At 42.0% G+C, this 23,278-nt stretch overlaps 1 protein-coding gene across 1 annotated transcript in view; it reads left to right on the top strand.

Annotated features, from left to right (window-relative positions):
- CCDC170 (coiled-coil domain containing 170) overlaps positions 1–19,347 on the top strand; it is a 101,854-nt gene extending 82,507 nt beyond the window's left edge. The window contains exons 10-11 of the mRNA XM_043592623.1: positions 16,394–16,630; positions 18,364–19,347. Of these exons, the coding sequence (XP_043448558.1) occupies positions 16,394–16,630; positions 18,364–18,525 (399 nt within the window). The 3' untranslated portion in view covers positions 18,526–19,347. The remainder of the gene's footprint in view (positions 1–16,393; positions 16,631–18,363) is intronic.
- Positions 19,348–23,278: the final 3,931 nt, after the last annotated feature.

Raw genomic sequence — 23,278 nt, forward strand, 5'->3', positions numbered from 1 at the left:
TAATGTCCTCGCTCTTTACAGATGAGCGCTCTGTAATGGACTTTTGGAATATTTCTGAATCTGGAAACAGACCAGCAGGGAAAAGGAATCTGGAATTAAGCTTACACTTCAATATGTGTAGTGGGGACAATATTTTAGGAAATATTTCCTACTGTATGTTTTTTTGTTTTCTTCTGAGTCATTAGCTCTTTTCTCCTGAAACCTTTCTTTTTTAATTTTTTTAACATTTATTTATTTTCAAGATACAGAGACAGAGTGCGAGTGGGGAGGGGCAAAGAGAGAGGGAAACACGGAATCTGAAGCAAGCTCCAGGCTCTGAGCTGTCAGCACAGAGCCCAATGCAGGGCTCAAACCCACTAACTATGAGATCATGACCTGAGCTGAAGTCAGATGCTTAACAGACAGCCACCCAGGCGCCCCTCTCCTGAAACCTTTCTAAATTGAGGCTTTTTTCCCCAGAGGAAAAAAAACAGGGCAGACACAGCCCAGGGGAGGGAACATATTTAAAAATAAGGGAAGCGGGAAGCAAGGGAAGGCATCTGATGGGGTACAAAGGCTGGGGAGCAAGTATCAAGGTAAGCATCTCCCACACCCCCTCACACCTTGAGACTTATCTTTGGGGGGGGGTGTGTGCTGGGGTGGGGGTAGAACCCCTGAAGTCAGCATGCCATTGCTTCCGCCCTGGCTGGAAGAGGCAGGAGTGCTGAGGCAGCATCAGTGTCATAAAACCAGGTTTTACAAATGTCCTGTGGTGGATACAGAGTGTTTCTAGGTGGTGTCTCACGGGGCATTATATAATGTTGAGCCCTGAAGTGGAAAAAGGATTCCCTTTAAGTTTTCTTTCAATTCTTCCATTGTCAAGGAGAAAATCTTAATTAGAAGTTATTAAGGCAAAAACCATAAGAGACTCTTAAATACAGAGAACAAACTGAGAATTGCTGGGGGTGGGGGTTGGGTTAAATGGGTGACGGGCATCAAGGAGGGCACTTTCGGGGTGAGCACTGGGTGTTGGACGTAAGAGATGAATCACTGGGTTCTACTCCTGAAGCCAAGACTACACTGTGTGGTAACTAACTTGAAAAAAAAAAAAGAAGTTACTATGTCTTTCCTACTAGTATTGCTATACCTCTGACTTTGGGCCTAAGAAGATTCTTTTCTACTCATTGGCTTCCTCGTGTTGAAGGAAAGATGAGGATGGTTCCTATAATTGGTGTTAAACATTCAGGCACCAAAACACAGACTAGGAATGATAAATAAAGTGAACCTGGATTTCAAAACAGGGAGATGAATTCCGTCATCTGGAAAGGGACATGTTTCATTATAAGCGTGTTTCGGTGGAATAGTTCAAATTCTTCAGAGAAATCTGTGATATAAGGAAAGGGTAAACAGCACTCTTTTTTTGTTTTTTGTTTTGTTTTGTTTTGAGAGGGGGCAAGTGAGCAAGGGGCAGAGAGAGAGGGAGAGAGAGATGAAGAGAGAGGGAGAGAAGGGGGGTCTCACCCGAAGCAGGGTTCGGACTCACAAACCGTGGGATCGTGGCCCGAGCCAAAGTCCAATGCTTAACTGATTGAGCCACCCAGGCGCCCCGCACTGGGGATTTTCATACACCGAGCTTGCTGAACTCCACAAAGCCAGAGGAGAAGAGAATGTGGAGCAGTCTGGGTGATTCCTAAGGACAACTAAGGGGGAGTGACACCGAGGAAGCTGAGGCATGCTGGCTGCCTAGAGGAAGGACTCAAGTGAGGATGTCCTAATAAGACCACCACTGTGTTTCTGAAACCATGTGTGGTGATGCTGGTAGCTGCAGGGTGAGCCGCCCAGCCTCCTGTCCCCAGTCCCCTCCGCCCTATAGCTGAGGACATCTGGTTCCTACCAACAAATTTTCCCCGTCTCATAGAGTGCGGTTTTCTGTCCTCAGGAGAAATTACGAAACTTAATTTAACAAGTCAGGATTGATTCAACCTCGCGGTTTATTTTCCTGCTAACCTAGTTCTGAAATGTGCATTGCTTCTGCGGCTAACATCGGAGCAACTGTTCCCCATAATTGGGTTGCCGCTCTGTTCTTTCTACTCCGCCCATCTCCTTATAACCTCAGAGACCCTTGCTTCCCTTGATACTAGAGGCCTGCCCTGCTTTTTCCAGTTTCCAAGAACTGAGACTCCATCTCTGAACGAAGCCGGCTGGGCCCTAATGTCAGGACTCTGACATTAACCTGCGGGTTCCAGCTACCTTGATGCGTGTTTCCAGATACTGTAAAGCTAAAATATGATAATGTGGCGAATGAATATTCTATAAAACATGGTACAACAATTAGTTGCCATTTTAGCTAATTTTGTCACTGCTGATGGGTGGCAGTTATACTCTGCGCCTTCAGAATTACCATAACTCAGGAGGCTGAATAAGGTTGGCTTACACGGAGCACGGCGGCGCTCAGTCTAGCAACAGAGGACGTGATGATGGGACAAGGGATTCCGCATCGGTGACACCCAGGAATGGGGCCCAGCACCCGCTGGGTGAGAGTGAGTGATGAGTGGTTTTAGAGGTGGGGCACTTCCTGGCTAATGGCAGCGTGGGGGCCCACTGGGGCCGTGGGTCCGAGGACGGCATCTTCCAGGCTAAGGGTATTGGCAGTAGGGCTGGGACCCCTAGCTGAGACAACCCCGTGTATCGGAAACGGTGTTGGGGAGAGAGTAGCCCACACTTGCTGTAGCAGAAGCTGGAAAACAGCCAGTGGAAGTTGAGTCCTGTGTCTATAGAGGACGTTCCCGTCTGGTCTCAACGACCTCTGCCTCAGCTCTGCACCATATGTCACCTGGATTATTGTAATTATCTGCAAGTGGTCTTTCCACTTAGCCTTTCACAAGCAAGCCTGATTTCTGTAATTAAGTTTTGCTCTTTGGCTGGTAGGATTATGCCACAGGTGGTTCTGGGGTAGTGTCTGATCGAACGATTTTCTATTCCCGTGTCTGTGGTATAAAGCAACGTTTTCAAGCGTGGGGCATGTACCCCCTGTGGCGTGTGAAATGCTTCTAGGTGGCACTATGTAATGTTCACTTTGAAGTGAAAGATGGATTCCCTTTAATTTTTCTTTCAATTCTTTCCCCATCAAGGAGAAAATCTTAATTAGAGGTTATTATGTTTTTATGCCTCTAGAACATTTGCTGGTCTGCTTTTCAAGCAAGGAATAAGCCTTAAGCTCAGTGCTGAGCACAAGAAATAGTACCTAGCAATGCTGTTTTGTGTTTATTGTATAGTGGCTTTTTCTTCTTTAAACATTTTTTTAAATTCCACTGTAATTAACATACAGTGTTACATTAGTTTCAGGTGTACAATACAGTGATCAACAATCCTATACATTATTCAGCGCTCCTCACAATAAGTTGTACAATATTTGTTTTTTTTTAATTAAAAACATTTTTTTAATTATTTTTTTTTAATGTGTATTCATTTTTAAGAGATGGAGGGAGAGCACAAGCGGGGGAGGGTCAGAGAGAGGGAGGGTCAGAGAGAGGGAGACACAGAATCCAAAGCAGGTTTCAGGTTCTGACCTGTCGGCACTGAGCCTGACACGGGGCTTGAACCTGTGGATCGTGAGATCATGACCTGAGCTGAAGTCAGACGTTCAACTGACTGAGCCATCCAGGGGCCCCTGTGTTGGTTTTATTGATGTCTTCCTGTTGTGGCAAATTCTTTTTTTTTTTTTTTTTTTGGTCATTTTAGATGTTTTATTCACATTTATTTTTGTTCTCTAATTATTAACGCAAAAGAGAAGGTAGGGTTAGTCTCTGGTCTTGGTAAAGTCCAAAATCAAATGGCACAGTTTCCTACATTTTTGGATTCTGTATTGCATTTGTCCCACACAATAAAGATGAGTAGTAAGTACAGCAGTAATAGTCATACTCTCCTTCCTACAACAGAAGACCCTGTGAAAGTGGTATTCATAGTTGTCCCCAACTCTTCGACATTATTAATCCATATTTTTCTTTTTAAAATTTAAAAAAAAAATTTACATCCAAGTTAGCATACAGTGCAACAATGATTTCAGGAGTAGATTCCTTAATGCCCCTTACCCATTTGGCCCATCCCCCCTTCCACAACCCCTCCAGTAACCCTCTGTTTGTTCTCCATATTTAAGAGTCTCTCTTGTGTTTTGTCCCCCTCCCCGCTTTTATATTATTTTTGCTTTCCTTCCCAACGTTCATCTGTTTTGTCTCTTAAAGTCCTCATATGAGTGAAGTCATATGATTTTTGTCTTTCTCTGACTAATTTCACTTAGCATAATACCCTCCAGTTCCATCCACGTAGTTGCAAATGGCAAGATTTCATTCTTTTTGATTGCCAAGTAACACTCCATTGTCTATATATACCACATCTTCTTTTTTCTTTCTTTTTTTTATTTTAACTTGTTTTATTTTTTATTTTTTTAAATTTACATCCAAATTAGTTAGCATATAGTGCAACAACGATTTCAGGAGTAGATTCCTTCGTGCCCCTTTCCCATTTAGCCCCTCCCCCTTCCCACAACCCCTCCCATAACCCTCAGTTTGTTCTCCATATTTATGAGTCTCTTCTGTTTTGTCCCCCTCCCTGTTTTTATATTATTTTTGTTTCCTTTCCCTTACGTTCATCTGTTTGGTATCTTAAAGTCTTCATATGAGTGAAGTCACATGGTATTTGTCTTTCTCTGACTAATTTCCCTTAGCATAATACCCTCTAGTTCCATCCACGTAGTTACAAATGGCAAGATTTCATTCTTTTTGATTGCCGAGTAGTACTCCATTGTATATATATACCACATCTTCTTTTTCCATTCATCCTTCAATGGACATTTGGGCTCTTTCCATACTTTGGCTATTGTTGATAGTGCTGCCATAAACATGGGGGTGCATGTGTCCCTTCGAAACAGCACACCTGTATCCCTTGGATAAATACCTAGTAGTGCAATTGCTGGGTCGTAGGGTAGTTCTATTTTTAGTTTTTTGAGGAACCTCCATCCTGTTTTCCAGAGTGGCTGCACCAGTTTGCATTCCTACCAGCAGTGCAAAAGAGATCCTTTTTCTCTGCATCCTTGCCAAGATCTGTTGTTGCCTGAGTTGTTAATGTTAGCCGTTCTGACAGGTGTGAGGTTATATCTCACTGTGGTGTTGATTTGTATTTCCCTGATGATGAGTGATGTGGAGCATTTTTTCATGTGTCGGTTGGCCATCTGGATGTTTTCTTTGGAAAGTGTCTATTCATGTCTTTTGCCCATTTCTCCACTGGATTATTTGTTATTTGGTTGTTGAGTTTGAGAAGTTCTCTATAGATTTTGGATATTAACCCTTTATCTGATATGTTGTTTGCAAATATCTTCTCCCATTCTGTTGGTTGCCTTTTAGTTTTGCTGATTGTTTCCTTCACTGTGCAGAAGCTTTTTATTTTGATGAGGTCCCAGTAGTTCATTTTTGCTTTTAATTCCCTTGCCTCTGGAGACGTGTTGAGTAAGAAGTTGCTGTGGTCAAGGTCAAAGAGGTTTTTGCCTGCTTTCTCCTCGAGGATTTTGATGGCTTCCTGTCTTACATTTAGGTGTTTCATCCATTTTGTGTATCTTTTTGTGTATGGTGTAAGAAAGTGGTCCAGGTTCATTTTTCTGCATGTTGCTGTCCAGTTTTCCCAGCACCACTTGCTGAAGAGACTGTCTTTATTCCGTTGGATATTCTTTCCTGCTTTGTTAAAGATTAGTTGGCCATATGTTTGTGGGTCCATTTCTGAGTTCTCTGTTCTGTTCCATTGATCTGAGTGTCTGTTTTTGTACCATGTTGTGGCAAATTCTAGTGAAATCGTATAATATTCCTTTTAATAGAAGTGAATTCAGAGACGCCTGGGTGGCTCAGCCAGTTAAGTGTCTGATTTAGGCTCAGGTCATGGTCTCCCGGTTGGTGAGTTTGAGCCCTGTGTCAGGCTCCATGCTGACAGTGTGGAGCCTGCTTGGATTCTCTCTCTCTTCCTCTTTCTTTGTCTTTCTCTCACTTGCACTTTCTCTCTCTCTAAATAAATAAATAAACTTAAAAAAAAAAAAGAAATTCAGGTAAGTTAAAAAGGTGGTTGAGTTAAAAAAAATGATTACCATAGGTGATACATGGATATGGCAAAGATTGTGGAGGTGGAATGGGAATAAATGAGCTATAGACAAAGAGATTGGAGGAGGGGATAACACTAGTGGTAATTAGATGCAGTAAGCAGGTGAATAGAAGCTCTAATTGGCTGCTGCTGACACCATGATGATTTCCAGAGTCAAGGAGTGGTGGAAGAAAAAGCTGGGCAGTGGACAGGGGCCCGATCATCCAGGGCCTTGTGTAATCTCCTAAGATGCTTAGACTTGTCCTCTGTGTCCTGGGGAGCCACTGGAGAATTTCAAACAGGAGAGTGAAGTCACCAGGGAAGACACTAAAAGGAAACCGAGGGATTTGAGAGAGCAGGGGGTCTCCAGAATGAGACTATGACCAATAGCATCAAGAGTAGCAGTAAGGTAGAGACCAAAGGACTATTCACTGCACTTGGCATTGGGACATCTATGGCTCAGGCACGTGTAGTGTAGATTGTAGTGGTAGTGGGTGAGGGCTTGGAGAATAAGCCAAATTCCAGTATGCTGAGGGATGAAGGAGAAGACACAAAGTCAGTGGCCTGCTCTTCCAGAATTCTTGGATGAAAAAGGGAAGAGTTGGGAAAGGAAATAAAGTTGGCTTGTGTGTTCATTTGTTTTATTTTGCGTAAAGAGATCCACACCTTTTTATAGCTAAGATTATAGGGAAGGTATAGGAGAGGTGGGTTTTGACTGGCTCAGTAATTACTCAGGCCCCTAAACATTTAAATAGGATGCTAAGCTAAGTCTGCCTTCCAGTGGAGAACAGAGATCTAACTAACACAGTGAATGCCAACTTCATGAATTTATCAGAGATTTTAGTTACAAATGACTTTTTTTTTGGTTTGAGACATATAATATTAGTGCCCAAGACAGACTAATGATATCAATTATTCATCTTTGTACATTGCCTGTGCTTGTCCCTGTATTTATTATTCATAAGGTAACATTACTGAACATTAGCAAAGATGGCCTTTCTATATTCATTTTCTGTGGCTGCCGTAACCAACGACCACAAACTGGGTAGCTTAATACAATAGAAATGGTTTCTTCTCATAATTTTGGAGGCCAGGAGCCTGAAACCAAGATGTTGACAAGGTTGATTCCCTCTGGGGAACCTGAGGGCGACTCCTGTCCATGCCTTTCTTTTGGCTCCTGGTTGCTGCTGACAGCCCTTGGCTTTTGCACCTGCAGAATCCCTCTCTGCTGCCATCCTTACGTGACCTTCCCCTCTTGTGTCCTTCCTTTTCTGTCTCTTATAAGGACACCCACCATTGGCTTTAGGGCCCACCCTAATCCAGGATGCTATCATCATGATATCCTTACCTTAATTATACCTGCAAAGGCCCTTATTCTAAACAAGGCACATTCTGAGGTTCTGGGTGGACATATATATTTTTGGTGGGGAGGGGCACTGTTCAGCCCAGTACACTTAGTAAATTAAGAATTAATTTCACCCTTTATGGAGGATCAGTATAAAAAATAATAATTTGGGCGTGTCTGGGTGGCTCAATCGGTTAAGCATCCAACTTCAGCTCAGGTCATGATCTCACCATTAGGGGGTTTGAGCCCTGCATCGGGCTCTGTGCTGACATCTCAGATCCTGGAGACTGCTTCGGATTCTCTTTCTCTCTGCTCCTCCCCTGCTTGTGCTCTGTCTCTGTCTCTCTCAAAAAATAAAATAAACATTAAAAACAATCATTTGAATTTCATTTCTATGTCTTAAAAAGTCAAGATATAATTCACGTGCTGTGAAATTCACTTTTTTTTTTTAATCCAAATGTCAGCTTTATTAGGTAAAAGTTTGGTTGGAGAACATGGTGTAAAACCATGGACTGACTTTCCCTTTCTTTCTTTCTTTCTTTCTTTCTTTCTTTCTTTCTTTCTTTCAACTTCTTTATTTTATCTTATTTTTAAAGATTTTTAAATTTACATCTAAGTTAGCATATAGTGCAATAATGATTTCAGGAGTAGAATTCAATGTTTCATCCCCTATGTATAATAACACCCAGTGCTCATCCCAACAAGTATCTTCCTTAATGCCCCTTACTCATTTAGCCCATCCCCTCACTCATACCCCCACTAGTAATCCTCTGTTTGTTCTCCATATTTATGAGTCTCTTCTGTTTTCTCCCTCTCCCTGTTTTTATATTATTTTTGTTTCCCTTCCCTTATGTTCATCTGTTTTGTCTCTTAAAGTCCTCGTATGAGTGAAGTCATGTGATTTTTGTCTTTCTCTGACTAATTTCACTTAGCATAATACCCTCCAGTTCCATCCACGTTGTTACAAATGGCAAGATTTCATTCTTTTTGATTGCCGAGTAATACTCCATTGTATATATACACCACATCTTCTTTATCCATTCATCCTTCGATGGACATTTGGACTCTTTCCATACTTTGGCTATTGTTGATAGTGCTGCCATAAACATGGGGGTGCATGTGTCCCTTCGAAACAGCACACCTGTATCCCTTGGATAAATACCTAGTAGTGCAATTGCTGGGTCGTAGGGTAGCTCTGTTTTTTAATTTTTTGAGGAACGTCCATACTGTTTTCCAGAGTGGCTGCACCAGTTTGCATTCCTACCAGCAGTGCAAAAGAGTTCCTCTTTCTCCGCATCCTTGCCAAGATCTGTTGTTGCCTGAGTTGTTAATGTTAGCCATTTTGACAGGTGTGAGGTGCTTAATTTTATTATATCATAGAAGAAGGGAGAGAGAGAAGGAGAGTGAGGGCTACAGGGAGATTGACTGACTGATTTTAAGGAATTGGCTTACACGATTATGGATTTGGCAAGTTTAAAATCTGGGGATAGGGCGGCAGGAAGAGCTGATATTGCAGTTCAAGTCCAAAGGTTGTCTTCTGGTAGAATTCCCTCTTGCTCGGGGAGAGTCACTTTTGTTCTATTCAGGCCTTTGAATGATTAGATGAAGCCCATCCACACTATGGAAGGGAGATCTACTTTACTGAAAGTCCACTGACTTAAATGTTAATCTCACCCTGAGACACCCTCACAGAAATATCCATGCTTCACCAAATATCTGGGCTCTGTGGCCCAGCGCAGTTGACACATAATGTTAACCATCACAGTACCTTTTTATGCCGAATACTTTTCCGTCGTTTGGATATACCACACTTCATTTATGCATTCAGCATTTGAAGGACATTTTGATGGTTTCCACTTTTTAGCTATTGTGAACAAGGCTGTTGGCAACATTTGTGTGGAGTTTTTCTGTGCATTTCTCTGTCTGTTGCAAAACTGCGCTCAAAGACCTTGACTCCTAGGTTATCCCAATCTCCCTTTTAAAGACTCATGCAGTAAATTTCCCCCTGAATTCTTGACCAGGAAAAAACGGACCTCTCCAGATGAGCTATTAAATTTGAAGTCGGCAGGCAAACCTGATTACTATAGAAATCTCTTTTTGAAAGAAAAATATTCTTTTATAGATTCCCCTCCCTGTGTTGAGTCAAAATAACTTTATTACAATATCGCTTTCATATATACAAACTTAACGCTGTATAGAAATTTCTTAATCTTGGTACATTTTTACCACTGTAAATTTCGAACAGATTTAGAAAAACAGTGAAGTATAAAAATAAACACATGAATGACATAAATTCAATATGCCAGGTTATGTTATTCCCCTACAATCATTGTGAATAAGAATGTGTAGTGTCAGTTGCTTACGGTACAGTTTCTTTTGAGTTTATGTTTTCTAAGGACAGAACATTTATGCTACCCTGTGATTTAATTCAGTGCTTCAGATATTTTGTTTGCACACGCACCATGACATAGTTTAGACTTCATTCGGCATGAACACATTATTTATGCATTAACTCCACCTTTGCTCTTCTCTCATTAACCTAGAATAATTAAAGTAGTACTACTAATTGGTACAAACGTAGGTTTTTTGCACAAATGCAAACACAGGCACGGACATCATGTGGCAGCACTCCAGAGGATCCAGAAAACGCTTTGTGTAACTCATAAAGCACCATTTGCTTCTTAGCCTGTGTTGGTTATGATCAGTTTCAGCTGAATATATTGAAAGATCCCCTCATAACCGTGGCTTAGGTAGGAGAGATGTTTATTCCTTTCTCATGGAAAGGAAGACATGCCATGCTTAGTGGGATGGCTCTGGGGTCATCAGCAACCCTGGCTTGTTCTTTCTGCTCCACTGTCCTAGCAACAGCTTTTATCCTCAATGCCACTTGACACAAGCTGGCTGCTGGGGCTCTGGCCTCATTCCAGCCACCTGTGAGGAGGAAAGGGAGGAGGACACCCTGAAGGCCACTTTCCAGGAACAATACAATGCTTTGCATTTCTCCATTGGCCAGAAGTTAGTCCCTGGACCTCACTTAGATGAAGTCAGCCTGAGAAATGGGTGTATTCTGGGCAGGAAGGACAAAAGAAAGAAAAGATATTTGGTGGAAAGGTATCAGCTTTCCATATGTACCATGTGGCCCAATTTTGGTAGGGAGCTGTGCCTTTAAATCAGTAGTCAGACAACAAAAGGGACAAAAACTCAATGAAAAGCCATTGTTATCTTCATTGTAGTGTCTTAAGAAAACACCAAAAGGGAATAACAGTCCTTAGCCAGCAGCAAAGGCCTCTCCCTCTTGCTACCTCTCTTGATAATCTCCCACACAAGATAGCTTCTCCTCATGCTCCTTCTCCACTCCAGAACTATATCCAACCCAGTCAGGGCAGCCTTTGTTTGTATGTATAGTTTTGTAACCTACCATCTTGGATTCAATGGAGGTAGGTCCACTGGCTTGGAATTGCTTTGAGCTCTCCTCACTTTGAATGTGTGCACCAAGGAGAACCTACAAAGAAGAACTTCTTGGGTTGTAGAATGGGTTAAAGAATGGGTTGTAGAAAAGTGGAAGTGTGCTCAGATTGCAACGTCAAATGAACCCCTTCCTTTAATTTCAGCTTCAGTTTCCTTCTAGTAAGATACCTGTGGTTGGTTCTCTTTAGTAGAGACATAACATGTTTTTGGGCCGTGGGGATACTCTCCTGCTGTGCTACCCCACTGTCTTCAAGGAGTCTGTGTGAGGTGCCTAGCTCCTTCCTGCAGGTTTGCATTTTCTATGCAGTTTCTTGAAAACCCTCCAGCGAGAGAATTTAGATCCTCGAGGCCGGGGGGTTGGGGAGTGGGGTGGGGAGGGAATTCAACACATCAGATTTTAAATTTAATCACCATCTCTTTGAGGGCCTTCAGACCTTCTGACATGACAGAGAATCGTTCACCAGATTTTGAAATTTTTTCTCTCAGGAAGACACTCAGAACCTTCTCCATCCTTGCTGGGCTCTGGGTGGCATGCCAGTCTTGTTTATGACCAGTTCTGCCCCACTGGAAGACCATTAGCAGCACAGGCTCTTGCTGAACTCTGGGCGGGATCTGGGAGGCTCCTTTAGGGGGAACTAAGAGACCAGCTTAGCCACGCCTCCACTCCCAGGAATCTCGTTTGTTTGTTGGGTTTGATTTAGGAGTCTGAGGTCTCTGTTGTCCACTGGCTTTCAGTTCTGTTTCTGGTGGCTTGGCTCAGAGCTCCTTGACTCGCCTTTGCTCCCTGATGACAAGAACTGAGGCAGCCCTTAGGATTGTGATAATGTCTCATATTTTTCAGAAATTCTTGGCTATGAATTCTTCTCATTAGGACCTGATTTATGTACTTCCAGCTCTCCAAGCTGTGTTCCGTCACTTTTGGTAGATAGCCCACTGTAAATGCTTTTCCAGTCTGAGCAGAAAGGCTGCATGTATCTGTTAATACAAGGTTTTGAATTCAATATCCCAATCCCAGCAACTTCCCACTTTGCTGTCCATTTTCTCTGCAGCAGGGAGATAGTTTGCATATGAGGGGAATCTCTGTCTTAAAGGGAGATAGCTTTGTTTTAAAATTGATAGATTTCTTTCATGTAATGTATCCAATTTGTAAAATGTTTGATAATCCATGGAATATATTATTTAGAGCAGCTGCTTGTATAATTTATAATTATATATATATATTAAAAATCGTTTACGAGTAGGATGTGTGTTGTATTGATCATGCATGGGAAAGTTCCCTTTTCTTTTTTTTCTTTTTTTTTTTAATAAGAAATTTATTGTCAAATTGGTTTCCATACAACACCTAGTGCTCATCCCAACAGGTGCCCTCCTCAGTACCCATCACCCACTTTCCCCTCCCTCCCACCCCACATCAACCCTCAGTTTATTCTCAGTTTTTAAGAGTCTCTTATGGTTTGGCTCCCTCCCTCTCTAACTTTTTTTTTTTTCCTTCCCCTCCCCCATGGTCTTCTGTTAAGTTTCTCAGGATCCACCTAAGAGTCAAAACAGATGGTATCTGTCTTTTTCTGTACGACTTATTTCACTTAACATAACCCTCTCCAGTTCCACCCACATTGCTACAAAAGGCCATATTTCATTCTTTCTCATTGCCACGTAGTATTCCATTGTGTATATAAACCACATCTTCTTTATCCATTCATCAGTTGATGGACATTTAGGCTCTTTCCATAGTTTGGCTATTGTTGAAAGCGCTGCTATAAACATTGGGGTACAAGTGGCCCTATGCATCAACACTCCTGAATCCCTTGGGTAAATTTCTAGCAGTGCTATTGCTGGGTCATAGGGTAGATCTATTTTTAATTTTTTGAGGAACCTCCACACTGTTTTCCAGAGTGGCTGCACCAGTTTGCATTCCCACCAACAGTGCAAGAGGGTTCCCGTTTCTCCATATCCTCTCCAGCATCTATAGTCTCCTGATTTGTTCATTTTAGCCACTCTGACTGGCTTGAAGTGGTATCTCATTGTGGTTTTGATTTGTATTTCCCTGATGAGGAGTGACATTGAGCATCTTTTCATGTGCCTGTTGGCCATCTGGATGTCTTCTTTAGAGAAGTGTCTATTCATGTTTTCTGCCCATTTCTTCACTGGATTATTTGTTTTTCGGGTGTGGAGTTTGGTGAGGTCTTTATAGATTTTGGATACAAGCCCTTGGTCTGCTATGTCATTTGAAAATATCTTTTCCCATTCCATTGGTTGCCTTTTAGTTTTGTTGATTGTTTCCTTTGCTGTGCAGAAGCTTTTTATTTTCATGAGGTCCCAGTGGTTCATTTTTGCTTTTAATTCCCTTGCCTTTGGAGATGTATCAAGTAAGAAATTGCTATGGCTGAGGAAAGTTTCCTTTTCTGACTTCTTGTCAGAAGAAGAATTTCAAATCTATAGAACAGTTGCAAGAGTAGTATAATGGACAGTATTTTATTCTTCACATAATGATTTATGTGATAATTGTTAAATTTTACTGATTGCTGTGTTTTGCCTAATGAGGGTGGGAGGTTTTCATTTTTGCTGAACCATCTGAGAGTAAGTTACATGCATCATGACACTTTACCCCTAAATACTTGCCTGGTATCTCTTAAGACCAAGAATACTCCTCCTCCTCCTCCTCTTCTTCTTTTTCTTCTCCTCCTCCTCCTTCTTTTTAAATTCTTAAGTTGATGATCAAATTGCTGAATTATGGATATTTGATATAGTTCCTGGGCCATGTCACAAATTATTTTAAAGCTTTTATTTATTTATTTTTAAATGTTTATTTATTTTGAGAGAGAGAGCACACATGTCTGTGAGCGAGCAAGCAGGAGAGGAGCAGAGAGGGAGAGGGGGAGAGAGAGAGAGAGAGAGAGAGAGAGAGAGAGAGAGAGAGAGAGAGAATCCTAAGCAGGCTCCATGCTATCAGCACAGAGACCGACTTGGGGCTTGATCTCACGAACTGTGAGATCATGACCTGAGCTGAAATCAGGAGTCAGATGCTGAACCTACTGAGCCACCCAGGCACCCCAAGACCAAGAGTATTCTTCTATGTGACCACTGTACATCATCACACTCGGGAAGCACCGTCGAGGCGATACTCTATTATACTGTATCTAATATGCTAGGCATATTCAGATGTGGGTTTTGATAACTTGAAATCCATGAATGATCTGCCAGGTCCACCTCTGTAGATCTGCACTTAGTGGGTGCCATTAACTTGACTCAAGTGGTAGGTCTTCTAGTGCAATGTCATTGGCTCAAAAATGGACTCAGAGTTCCTTTCTCCACCAACTATTGACATCTTATGGCCTACGGATTTCCCAAGCTGCAGTGGTAGTTTTTATGCCTTCTTGATTGCAAGTCCCACAGCAGCTGTCAGTTTCCCAAGGATTACCTGTCTCTTGCATGGAACCAGTTTGGAGCTTTGAGTTTGTCCAAGCATGTCTGCCATCAGCCTCCTCTCTGCCGGAAAAGGAGCTAAATTCTTAAGAAGTTGTGTGTGTTCAATGGAATATTACGTGGCAATGAGAAAAAATGAAATATGGCCTTTTGTAGCAACGTGGATGGAACTGGAGAGTGTGATGCTAAGTGAAATAAGCCATACAGAGAAAGACAGATACCATATGGTTTCACTCTTATGTGGATCCTGAGAAACTTAACAGGAACCCATGGGGGAGGGGAAGGAAAAAAAAAAAAAAAGAGGTTAGAATGGGAGAGAGCCAAAGCATAAGAGACTGTTAAAAACTGAGAACAAACTGAGGGTTGATGTGGGGTGGGAGGGAGGAGAGGGTGGGTGATGGGTATTGAGGAGGGCACCTTTTGGGATGAGCACTGGGTGTTGTATGGAAACCAATTTGTCAATAAATTTCATTAAAAAAAAAAAAGAAGTTGTGTGTGTTATAGTGGATGGAACCAAATTTCCATTATCTAATTTCAGAACATTTGCATCATCCTTAAAACCCATTAGCAGTTACTCCCCAATCTCCCCTCCCACCAGTCCCTGGCCTTTCCCAGATCTTTCATATAAATGGACTAATACAGTCAGCGGTCTTTTGTGACTGACTTTTCCCCCTTAGCATAATGTTTTTGGAGTTCGTCCAAGGTGTCAGGATTTTCATTTCTTCTTGTCACCAAATGACATTCCAGTGCATGGGGAGACCACATTTTATGTATCTGCTCATCAGTTGATGGGTATTTGGGTTGTTTTGACTTTTTGGTGATCATGAATAGTGCTGCTGTATACAGTTTTTTTGTATACAGGTTCTGTATGACACAAGTTTTCAAATCTCTTGAATATATAAACCTGGATGTGGAATTTCTGGGTCCTGTGTTAACTCTGTTTAACATTTTGAAAACTGGTTAACTGGTTTTCATAGCAGCTACACCAGCTGCTTCCCATCATCAGTATGTAAGGGCTCCGACTTCTCCACATCCTTGCCAACACTTGTTATTGTGTCTCGTTTTGATTATGGTCATCCAAGTGGGGGTTAAGTGCTAGCTCATTCATATTTATTTTTAATGGTCAGTTTTAAAAATTTTGTGTCAAATATGAAAACTGCCTCCAGTTCTTTTTTTTTTAAAATTGTGGTGAAATATACATAACATAAAAGCTACTATTTTAACCATTAAAAATTTTTTTTTAAATGTTTATTTATTTTTGAGAGAGAGAGAGAGAGCGCACAAGCAGGGGAGGAGCAGAGAGAGGGAGAGACACAGAATCTGAAACAGGCTCCAGGCTCTGAGGTGTCAGCACAGAGCCCGACGTGGGACTCGAACTCACAAACCGTGAGATCATGACCTGAGCCGAAGCCGGATGCTCAACCGACTGAGCCACCCAAGCACCCTCATTTTAACCATTTTTAAGCATACAACTCAGTAGCATTAAGTACATTCACAGTGTTGTGCGACCATCACCACTATCCATTTCCAGAACTTTTTGTCATCCTAAACTGAAACTCAGTGCCCATTAAATAACTCCACATTCCTCCACTGGGGATGGAATTCTATTCTACTTTCTGTGTGAATTAGCCTATCCTAGGTACCTCATATAAAGAGAGTTATACAATAATTGTCCTTTTGTGTCTGGCTTATTTTACTTATTGTAACGTCTTTAAGGTTCATCCATGTTGTAGTATTTGCCAGAATTTCAACCTTTTTATTCATACTCTTTTGTAAGCAAATCTGGAAAAATTTTACATATTAAGCTAATAAAGACAAAGCGCCTCACACTCTACGTCCTCCAGTAATGGTACTCTGACATGTTTATAAACTATAACTGCCTTAAGACATGTTTGGCCAGCAGGTATGCTTAGCAAAGTCTATATAACTGGGATGAATTCCATTCTTTATTCATAAAAAAGTTAGTAAGTGAATTTCATTGACTTCTAGTTTATCTTGTTGATACAACTTTCCTAAATAAATACAAAAGAAATTATTGGCATTCTCTTAACTTCTTAGCTTAAAACTTTGGAACAGACCAAAGCCATTGAAGACCTAAATAAATCCAGAGACAAACTTGAGAAGATGAAGGAGAAAGCTGAGAAAAAACTAATGTCTGTCAAGTCAGAACTGGATTCTACAGAGCATGAGGCTAAGGAGGATAAAGAGAGAGCCAGGAACATGATAGAAGTGGTAACCAGTGAAATGAAGACACTAAAAAAATCTCTGGAAGAAGCAGAAAAGAGAGAAAAGCAGGTGGGTAGAAATCTGGTGGTGACATCTTGTTTAGGAAAGATAGGACAATTCAAAAGCTTGAAAATTACTCATATGCTTCTTCAAAAACAATTTACAAAGCTTTCTATATCATTTCAATGTATCTGTCTACCCTCTAGCATCTTTTTGGCACTAAAATAGCCATAATGAGTTACTCTGCTAAGAATAATAATTCACATTTTCATGGCATGAATTGTAGAAAAGAAAAAAAAGACGTTCTTATCAAAGCAGCGGAAAGCCTGTGAAATGCCAGTTTCTGGTTGTGGAGAGGTTTTTATTATGCGCACTGATTGCCTCTGAAGTTTGCATCATCCCAGGCTTCAGCCTCAGGAGGGAAGGCTTATCTCCAGCAGAGATCAGTGGCAGGAAACAGTCCCAAGTCTCAAACAGTGGCACCCAGACTCGATGGCCAATCTAGCCCAGATGGAAGCCATAAAACAGTCCTCACTCGCTGGCTGGTTGCAAGGAGGAGAGTTTTATCTGGTGAGCACATCAGGAGGTCACGCACAAAGAACTGTACCGGGCAGCCTGACCCCTGTTGCTTTTGGGTTTCATCTCGCTCTCTTTCTGAAGCTCAAAAGGGCAGAGAGTGGACTCTCATCCTAGGATGTTTTTTCTCTTTGGCTGCCTCTGCTCTGGCTCATGTGTCAGGCCGAGCCGAGGAAGGCCAAACTATAAACTGCGTGTTCTCAGAGGGAACCCTCTCAGGAATTAAGAGCTTTGACCATATTTGAAAGGGGAGAAAAGTTTGAGGGAAACTTTCTCACCAGGGACACTAGGGGGGAGAGGGTATTATGTTCCCCAAATTGGACTCAGCGTAGGAAGGAGGTTGGGATGTGAATGAACACATGGTGAGAATGTTTGGAAGCTAGTTTTCCTGGAGGTAACATCTGTCTTCAGGTTGGATTGCATCTTTTCCAAAATGGAAGGTACCTCTAGCAAGGGGTTGGCCCGATCTCCCTGATGTATCTGCTCCTGCTTTAGCGCAGAATCACAGTTGATGAGAATGTGAAGGACTATGAGGCATCTTTTCATCCATTTTCTCCAAGCTCGTCACCTCTCCATGTTTCTTTTTGCGATCGACAGAGAGTAGTCCCGGAGGGTCCGATGTTATGGTTTGTGAGGAGGCTGTTTATGTGATGTCATCTGGTCATTATTTAGAGCTCCTTCTCTTTTCATCAGCTCATACTTTCTTGCCCTTTGTTCTTCCTTTAGTTTAAGTGGTTCCATGCCCACTTAAAATTCCACGTACTTATCAACGGTGTGCACAGCCACAGCATTTGTAAAGCACTTCCTAGCATACAGAACATGTACACATTCATTGTTTCATTTGATCCGAATTTCAGAACAGCTCTGGGAAGTAGGCATATGGTTATTTCCGTCAGGAAGTAAGAACATGGGTCTCATTCATGGTTGCTTTTCACTGAGATTCTTGACTTGGTAGCCAATGCCACACTACCTGGCATGAAATGCCACACTAAGTGTCTGTGAAATCACTGACAGTTGGTGCCCGGAAGGACCGTAGGGGGAATTTAGTAGATTCACCTTCTTATTTTATAAACGAGAGGACTAAGGTAAAAGACAGTAAGTAATTTGCCTACCTCATGTACCTCTGGGTTTTCCACAGGGTTTTGTTTGGTTGGTTGGTTGCATTCAGACCAACAGTAGTCAGCATGTTTTGTTCTCACCCTTAATGTGTGTGTTTGATATTGCAGCTGGTGGACTTCAGGGAAGTGGTTTCCCAGATGCTGGGCTTGAACATGACCAGTCTTGCACTTCCCGACTATGAAATCATCAAATGTCTTGAAAGACTGATCCATTTACATCAGCATCACTTTGTCACCTGTGGCTGCCTCAAAGATGTGACGCTTGGGTGAGACAGGCACCCACAAAGCCACTTAAAACTCCTTCATTGAATACCATGTCTCTTGAAGGAGGTAGAGCTAAGTGATGGCACACAATTCTCGATTTCACTAATTCCCGAAACCTTTGAAATTTGATCAGTATGCGAATACCATATACTTTGATGATAGAGCGAGGATCCGTCATTTGCAAAAAAAGGATCTCAGAGGTGCCAGCTGTGGGGAAATGTCTGTCGCTAAAAACACCTATTGTTTTATTTGCTAGCACTTTGGGACCCAGAAGAGTTCCAGTAGATTGTAAACCTAGAATGGGCAATGGTGGTAGGGAATTTACATTTATGGGATTCCTTTTATGACTTGGGGGCTTTCCTACCCAATTTAATTCTCATAATAGCCATGTGGAGAAGGTTTCGTGTTTGATTTTACAACCTCTCTGGGGCTCAGAGAGGGTGTTACCTACCCAAGATTGCAATTGGTTAGCAACTGAACCAGAAGTCTTACCATGCTGGCTCTGGGTCAAAGGCTGTACCTTCTCTGTTACATCACACTCCTCCCGTTTCTCCTGAATTCCTGTGATCCTGGTGAAAATTGCCCCCATAAAGAAAGACAGACATTCATAGAATCAAGAATTGAAGCCCCCAAAGTAACAGGTTTATGAATGTTACCCGTATGATTTCTTTAAAAGGCAATATACCAAATTATTTGGTAAAACATACATAGGGTCTGAGGTCCTGTAAGAAATTTACCTGTTTTATTAAAAAATTTTTTTTTTTAACATTTTTATTTATTTTTGAGACAGAGAGAGACAGAGCATGAATGGGGGAGGGGCAGAGAGAGAAGGAGACACAGAATCGGAAGCAGGCTCCAGGCTCTGAGCCATCAGCCCAGAGCCCGACGCGGGGCTCGAACTCACGGACCGCGAGATCGTGACCTGAGCTGAAGTCGGACGCTCAACCAACTGAGCCACCCAGGCGCCCCGAAATTTACCTGTTTTAAATGTGGCTGCCAGATCACATTTGGTGGCAATTTTTCATGTTGGAGCAGGGTTGATCTCAGTCCTTGAAAAGTCAAACCTTTAATGTGAAACCTGTCACATGAAATCCTGTACAGTTTTATTCACCAGTTTATCAGATGCACTGACAGCAGGGGTACTTTTTTCAGATTGGGATTTTATTATGACTTTCTGTCATTTTCTGCCTTCTTTTTAAATTTGTATTTCACAGATATTTTTCAGGAAGCCATATTCTTAACTTTATTGAGAGAAACTTTTACTTTTTTGGTTGATTACCTTATTTTTGCCATATGTAATTTTCTAACAGTTTCTGAAAAAAAATGTTGGTGTCTAATTAAAGGAGAGGGGAAAAACGGATTACACCCGAACATTAAGAGAAGAAGCATATTCTGCGGGGCACATGGGTAGCTTAGTTGGTTAAGCCTCTGACTCTTGAGTTTGGCTCAGGCCATGATCTCACAGTTCCTGAGATCGAGCCCCAAGTCAGGCTCTGCGCTGACAGCAAGGAGCCTGCTTGGGATTCTTGCTCTCCCTCCCTCTCTCTCCCTCTCCCTGGCTCATGCGTATGCATGCTCTCTTACTCTCAAAATAAATAAACTTTAGAAAAAGAGAGAAAAATCAAATTCTAGAGGAAAGGAAATGAGTTGGACACTTACTGATGACAGATCACACAGAGGAAGAGGAAGCAAGGATGTCCTCTGGGAGATGGGTCATGGTCGCCTGGCTTTCTCCCTTGTGTGCAAGGATAGTATAAAGTACCTTTTGCAACTGAATAAACACACCTTCACAGCCCTGACTGAGGACACGAGCTAGGTCTGCAACAGGCTGGAGAGGCAGAATTGTATTTTCCCCGCAGAAGTCATCTCTGAAGATCCCCTCACATGCTCCGTGGAGACAGTGGCTGCTGTTCCGGACCCATACGCACTCAGACTGAAGGAGGCAACCTTACTGTCTGGGTCTCTGGAGGACTGAATTGCTGAGTGGCTTTGCTTCAGCCATGCCATAGAAAGGTGGGGGGAGTTCAGAGATGGAGGGGTTGTTTTTATACCCCTGTTTTATATCTCTGTTCTCATTTTCCAAATACAGTCTTTAACGAACTTCGTTTATTTTCTCTGTGAAATTATTTTCAACACTATTCGACGTCACTTTAAAAGCATAAACTCATAAAAATATTTCTCCATTTCGTGACATAAGAAAAATAAGTTCTATCTATGTAGATGGTCCATATGCACATGAACTATTTGTCAATTAGACAAGTTGAAATCCCTTAATCAAGCCATTTTCCTCCTTGTTGAAATGCCAGTTGGTTGTTGGCTTTCCCTCCATGGCATTCATTCTAGAGCTGGCAGACCAACCTCACATTTTTGTGTTAGATTTTGTTCTTCTATAATATCCATGTATATTTTATGTTGGCCAATAAAACGTGTTATGTTGATGAGATTTTCTAAATAGGGTTTTAAAATATTTAACACTAACTCTTCTACCAAATACACTTGAGTGATAATTGCCTTTGAGATGATTATTCTGGTCATTGTCTGGGATGTTTAAATGCATGCATAAAATATCTCCATTAGGGAAAAAAAAAAAGAATTAAACCCAATCAGTTCTACCTTATAGTCTGTCTGTCTTACAGATGAACAGGGGGTGATGCAAGGTCAAGGGGTGGTGGGCTGGAAAGTGGTTAAAGAATGTCTATATTATTTATATTGTAATAATCCTTAGGACTTGGACGTGGAGTTTAATTTTCACTGGGAAGCATTTCATGGCTACATAACCTTTGATCGAGAAGGCTCTTGCCCACTCTATGCAATAGTGATTTTATCCACATTATTGTACAACCCCACTTAGCTTCTCCTCAGTAAGTGGGGTCTGTATGCTTCCCTCTCCTCTATGCTGCCTCCACACTGTTATGCCCGTGTCTTTGTATAAAAATCATTGTTCATTTGAGGCTCCTTGCTAACTGAATATAACTTTTCTCTTGGTCCTCATTGCAGTTACCTGTTAACATCCTGTATGTCTTCCTACTTAAGATGGTTCATAGTGGGACTCCTGGGTGGCTCAGTCACTTGAGCATCCAACTTTGACTCAGGTCATGATCTCACGGTTCGTAGGTTCAAGCCCCACATTGAGCTCTGTGATCTGTTTTGGATCCTCAGTCTCCCTCTGTCTCTGCCCTTCACCTGTCTTCTCTCTCTCTCTCTCTCTCAAAAATAAATAAACATTAAAAAAAAAGATGGTTCATAGGTGTCTTCTCCAGCCACATTAAGTGCTGCCTTCTTCTTGGGTGACTTTAGTGCCCATAAGGAAAATTCATACAATGTTTTATCTTTAGTTTCTTGGCCTTCTTGATCTTCATACTTTTACCTTCTTTTGTTTCAGCTATTTAAACCTTAGATTGCAGTTTATAGCAATCCAATTGAAACTCTTGTAAGTCAAAGAGAATTTGGGGGGGGTACTCATTTGAAAGATTCAGGAGTAGACTAGCTTCAGCACGGCTAGACGCAGGGATTTAAAATTGTTATTTGGATTCTTTTTGCTTCTACCCATCTTCCTTTTCTCCTTGATTTGTTTTTCTTTGCGTGTTGGTCTCCCTTTCTCCTTCTGGTGATGGGTTTCTCCATGCTGCCAGCAAAGATGATAACCAGCAGCTACACGGTCTTTTCAACTCATGAGCTGGGAAAATGAGACACTCTCTGCCTCCAAAACTCATGGAAGGAGTGTCAGGGAAGAAGAGTCTGATCATGTCTTCTTGGCCACGCACTCCTTCCGAACCAAGCATTGTGGCCAAGGGATGAACTCACTGGCCTGCATCCCATGAATCCAACTGGCCTGCAGTGAGGGGGGGTGGGTGAAGTTCCAAGGTGATCTGTTCAACCAGAACCACACGTAATGACAGAAGGAAAGCTGGACAGGCACACAGCACACATCTATGACCCTTGGTCAAATTTAGGATCTTCTAATTACCTGCAACTTCTCCACCTCTAAAATCTTACAATCTCCATAAACTCTTATCATTGCAGACCTCTATCTCTTACCCCACGTAAGTGCTTTTTGGGTTTCCTTGGTTCTCATATTTTCTCCCTGCTAGCCTTGCCATCTGGGGTCAGCCTAGATACTCTGGTTCCTTTTTATAGTCATTCTTTTCCCAACACCTTCAATTCCTTGTGCCCTTGCCCCTCATCCCTCGGATTTGAATTAGTCCCAACTAACAATGTTTCTGCTGCTTTTCCTGCCCCACTGGATGAGACTGGAGGAAATCGCAGGTGGCCTGGCAAATTCTCACCTGAGCCCTCTGGGCTAACTGGTAATCCTTCCCAGTTCCCCAGTTCGAGCTCGCTGCCATTTTCCAAAATGACTGTTGCAAATATTCTACTCTTCCTCAAGGCTCTTAACCTGTCTTCTTTCTCCACTGTCAGCAGATAATCTTGTCTCCTCTTTCACCCACAAAGTAGAAGCCATTACAGGACATATCTTCAATATCAGATCCTAAAATAGCCTGATATGTGTGCATATATCGTGGCCCCCTTCCCTCTTCTTGCCTTGGGTTATTTCCTCCGCCTGGCCGCTTGTGTCCTCACTAACTTCATCCTATCAATTGTCCTCTGTCTCGAAAGCGTTTTCAACCTTACTTTCCTTTGTGGTTTCTTTCCCTCAGCATTTAAATATGTTCGTCTTAAATCAGTCCCTCTACTCCCCAACAACTTCACCGTAGGGCCTTATTTCCCTCTGTCTTTCTGGTCTCACCTCCTCTTCACA

The sequence above is a fragment of the Prionailurus bengalensis genome, chromosome B2 (genome assembly GCF_016509475.1).
Source record: "Prionailurus bengalensis isolate Pbe53 chromosome B2, Fcat_Pben_1.1_paternal_pri, whole genome shotgun sequence".
Classification (NCBI taxonomy): Eukaryota; Metazoa; Chordata; class Mammalia; order Carnivora; family Felidae; genus Prionailurus; species Prionailurus bengalensis.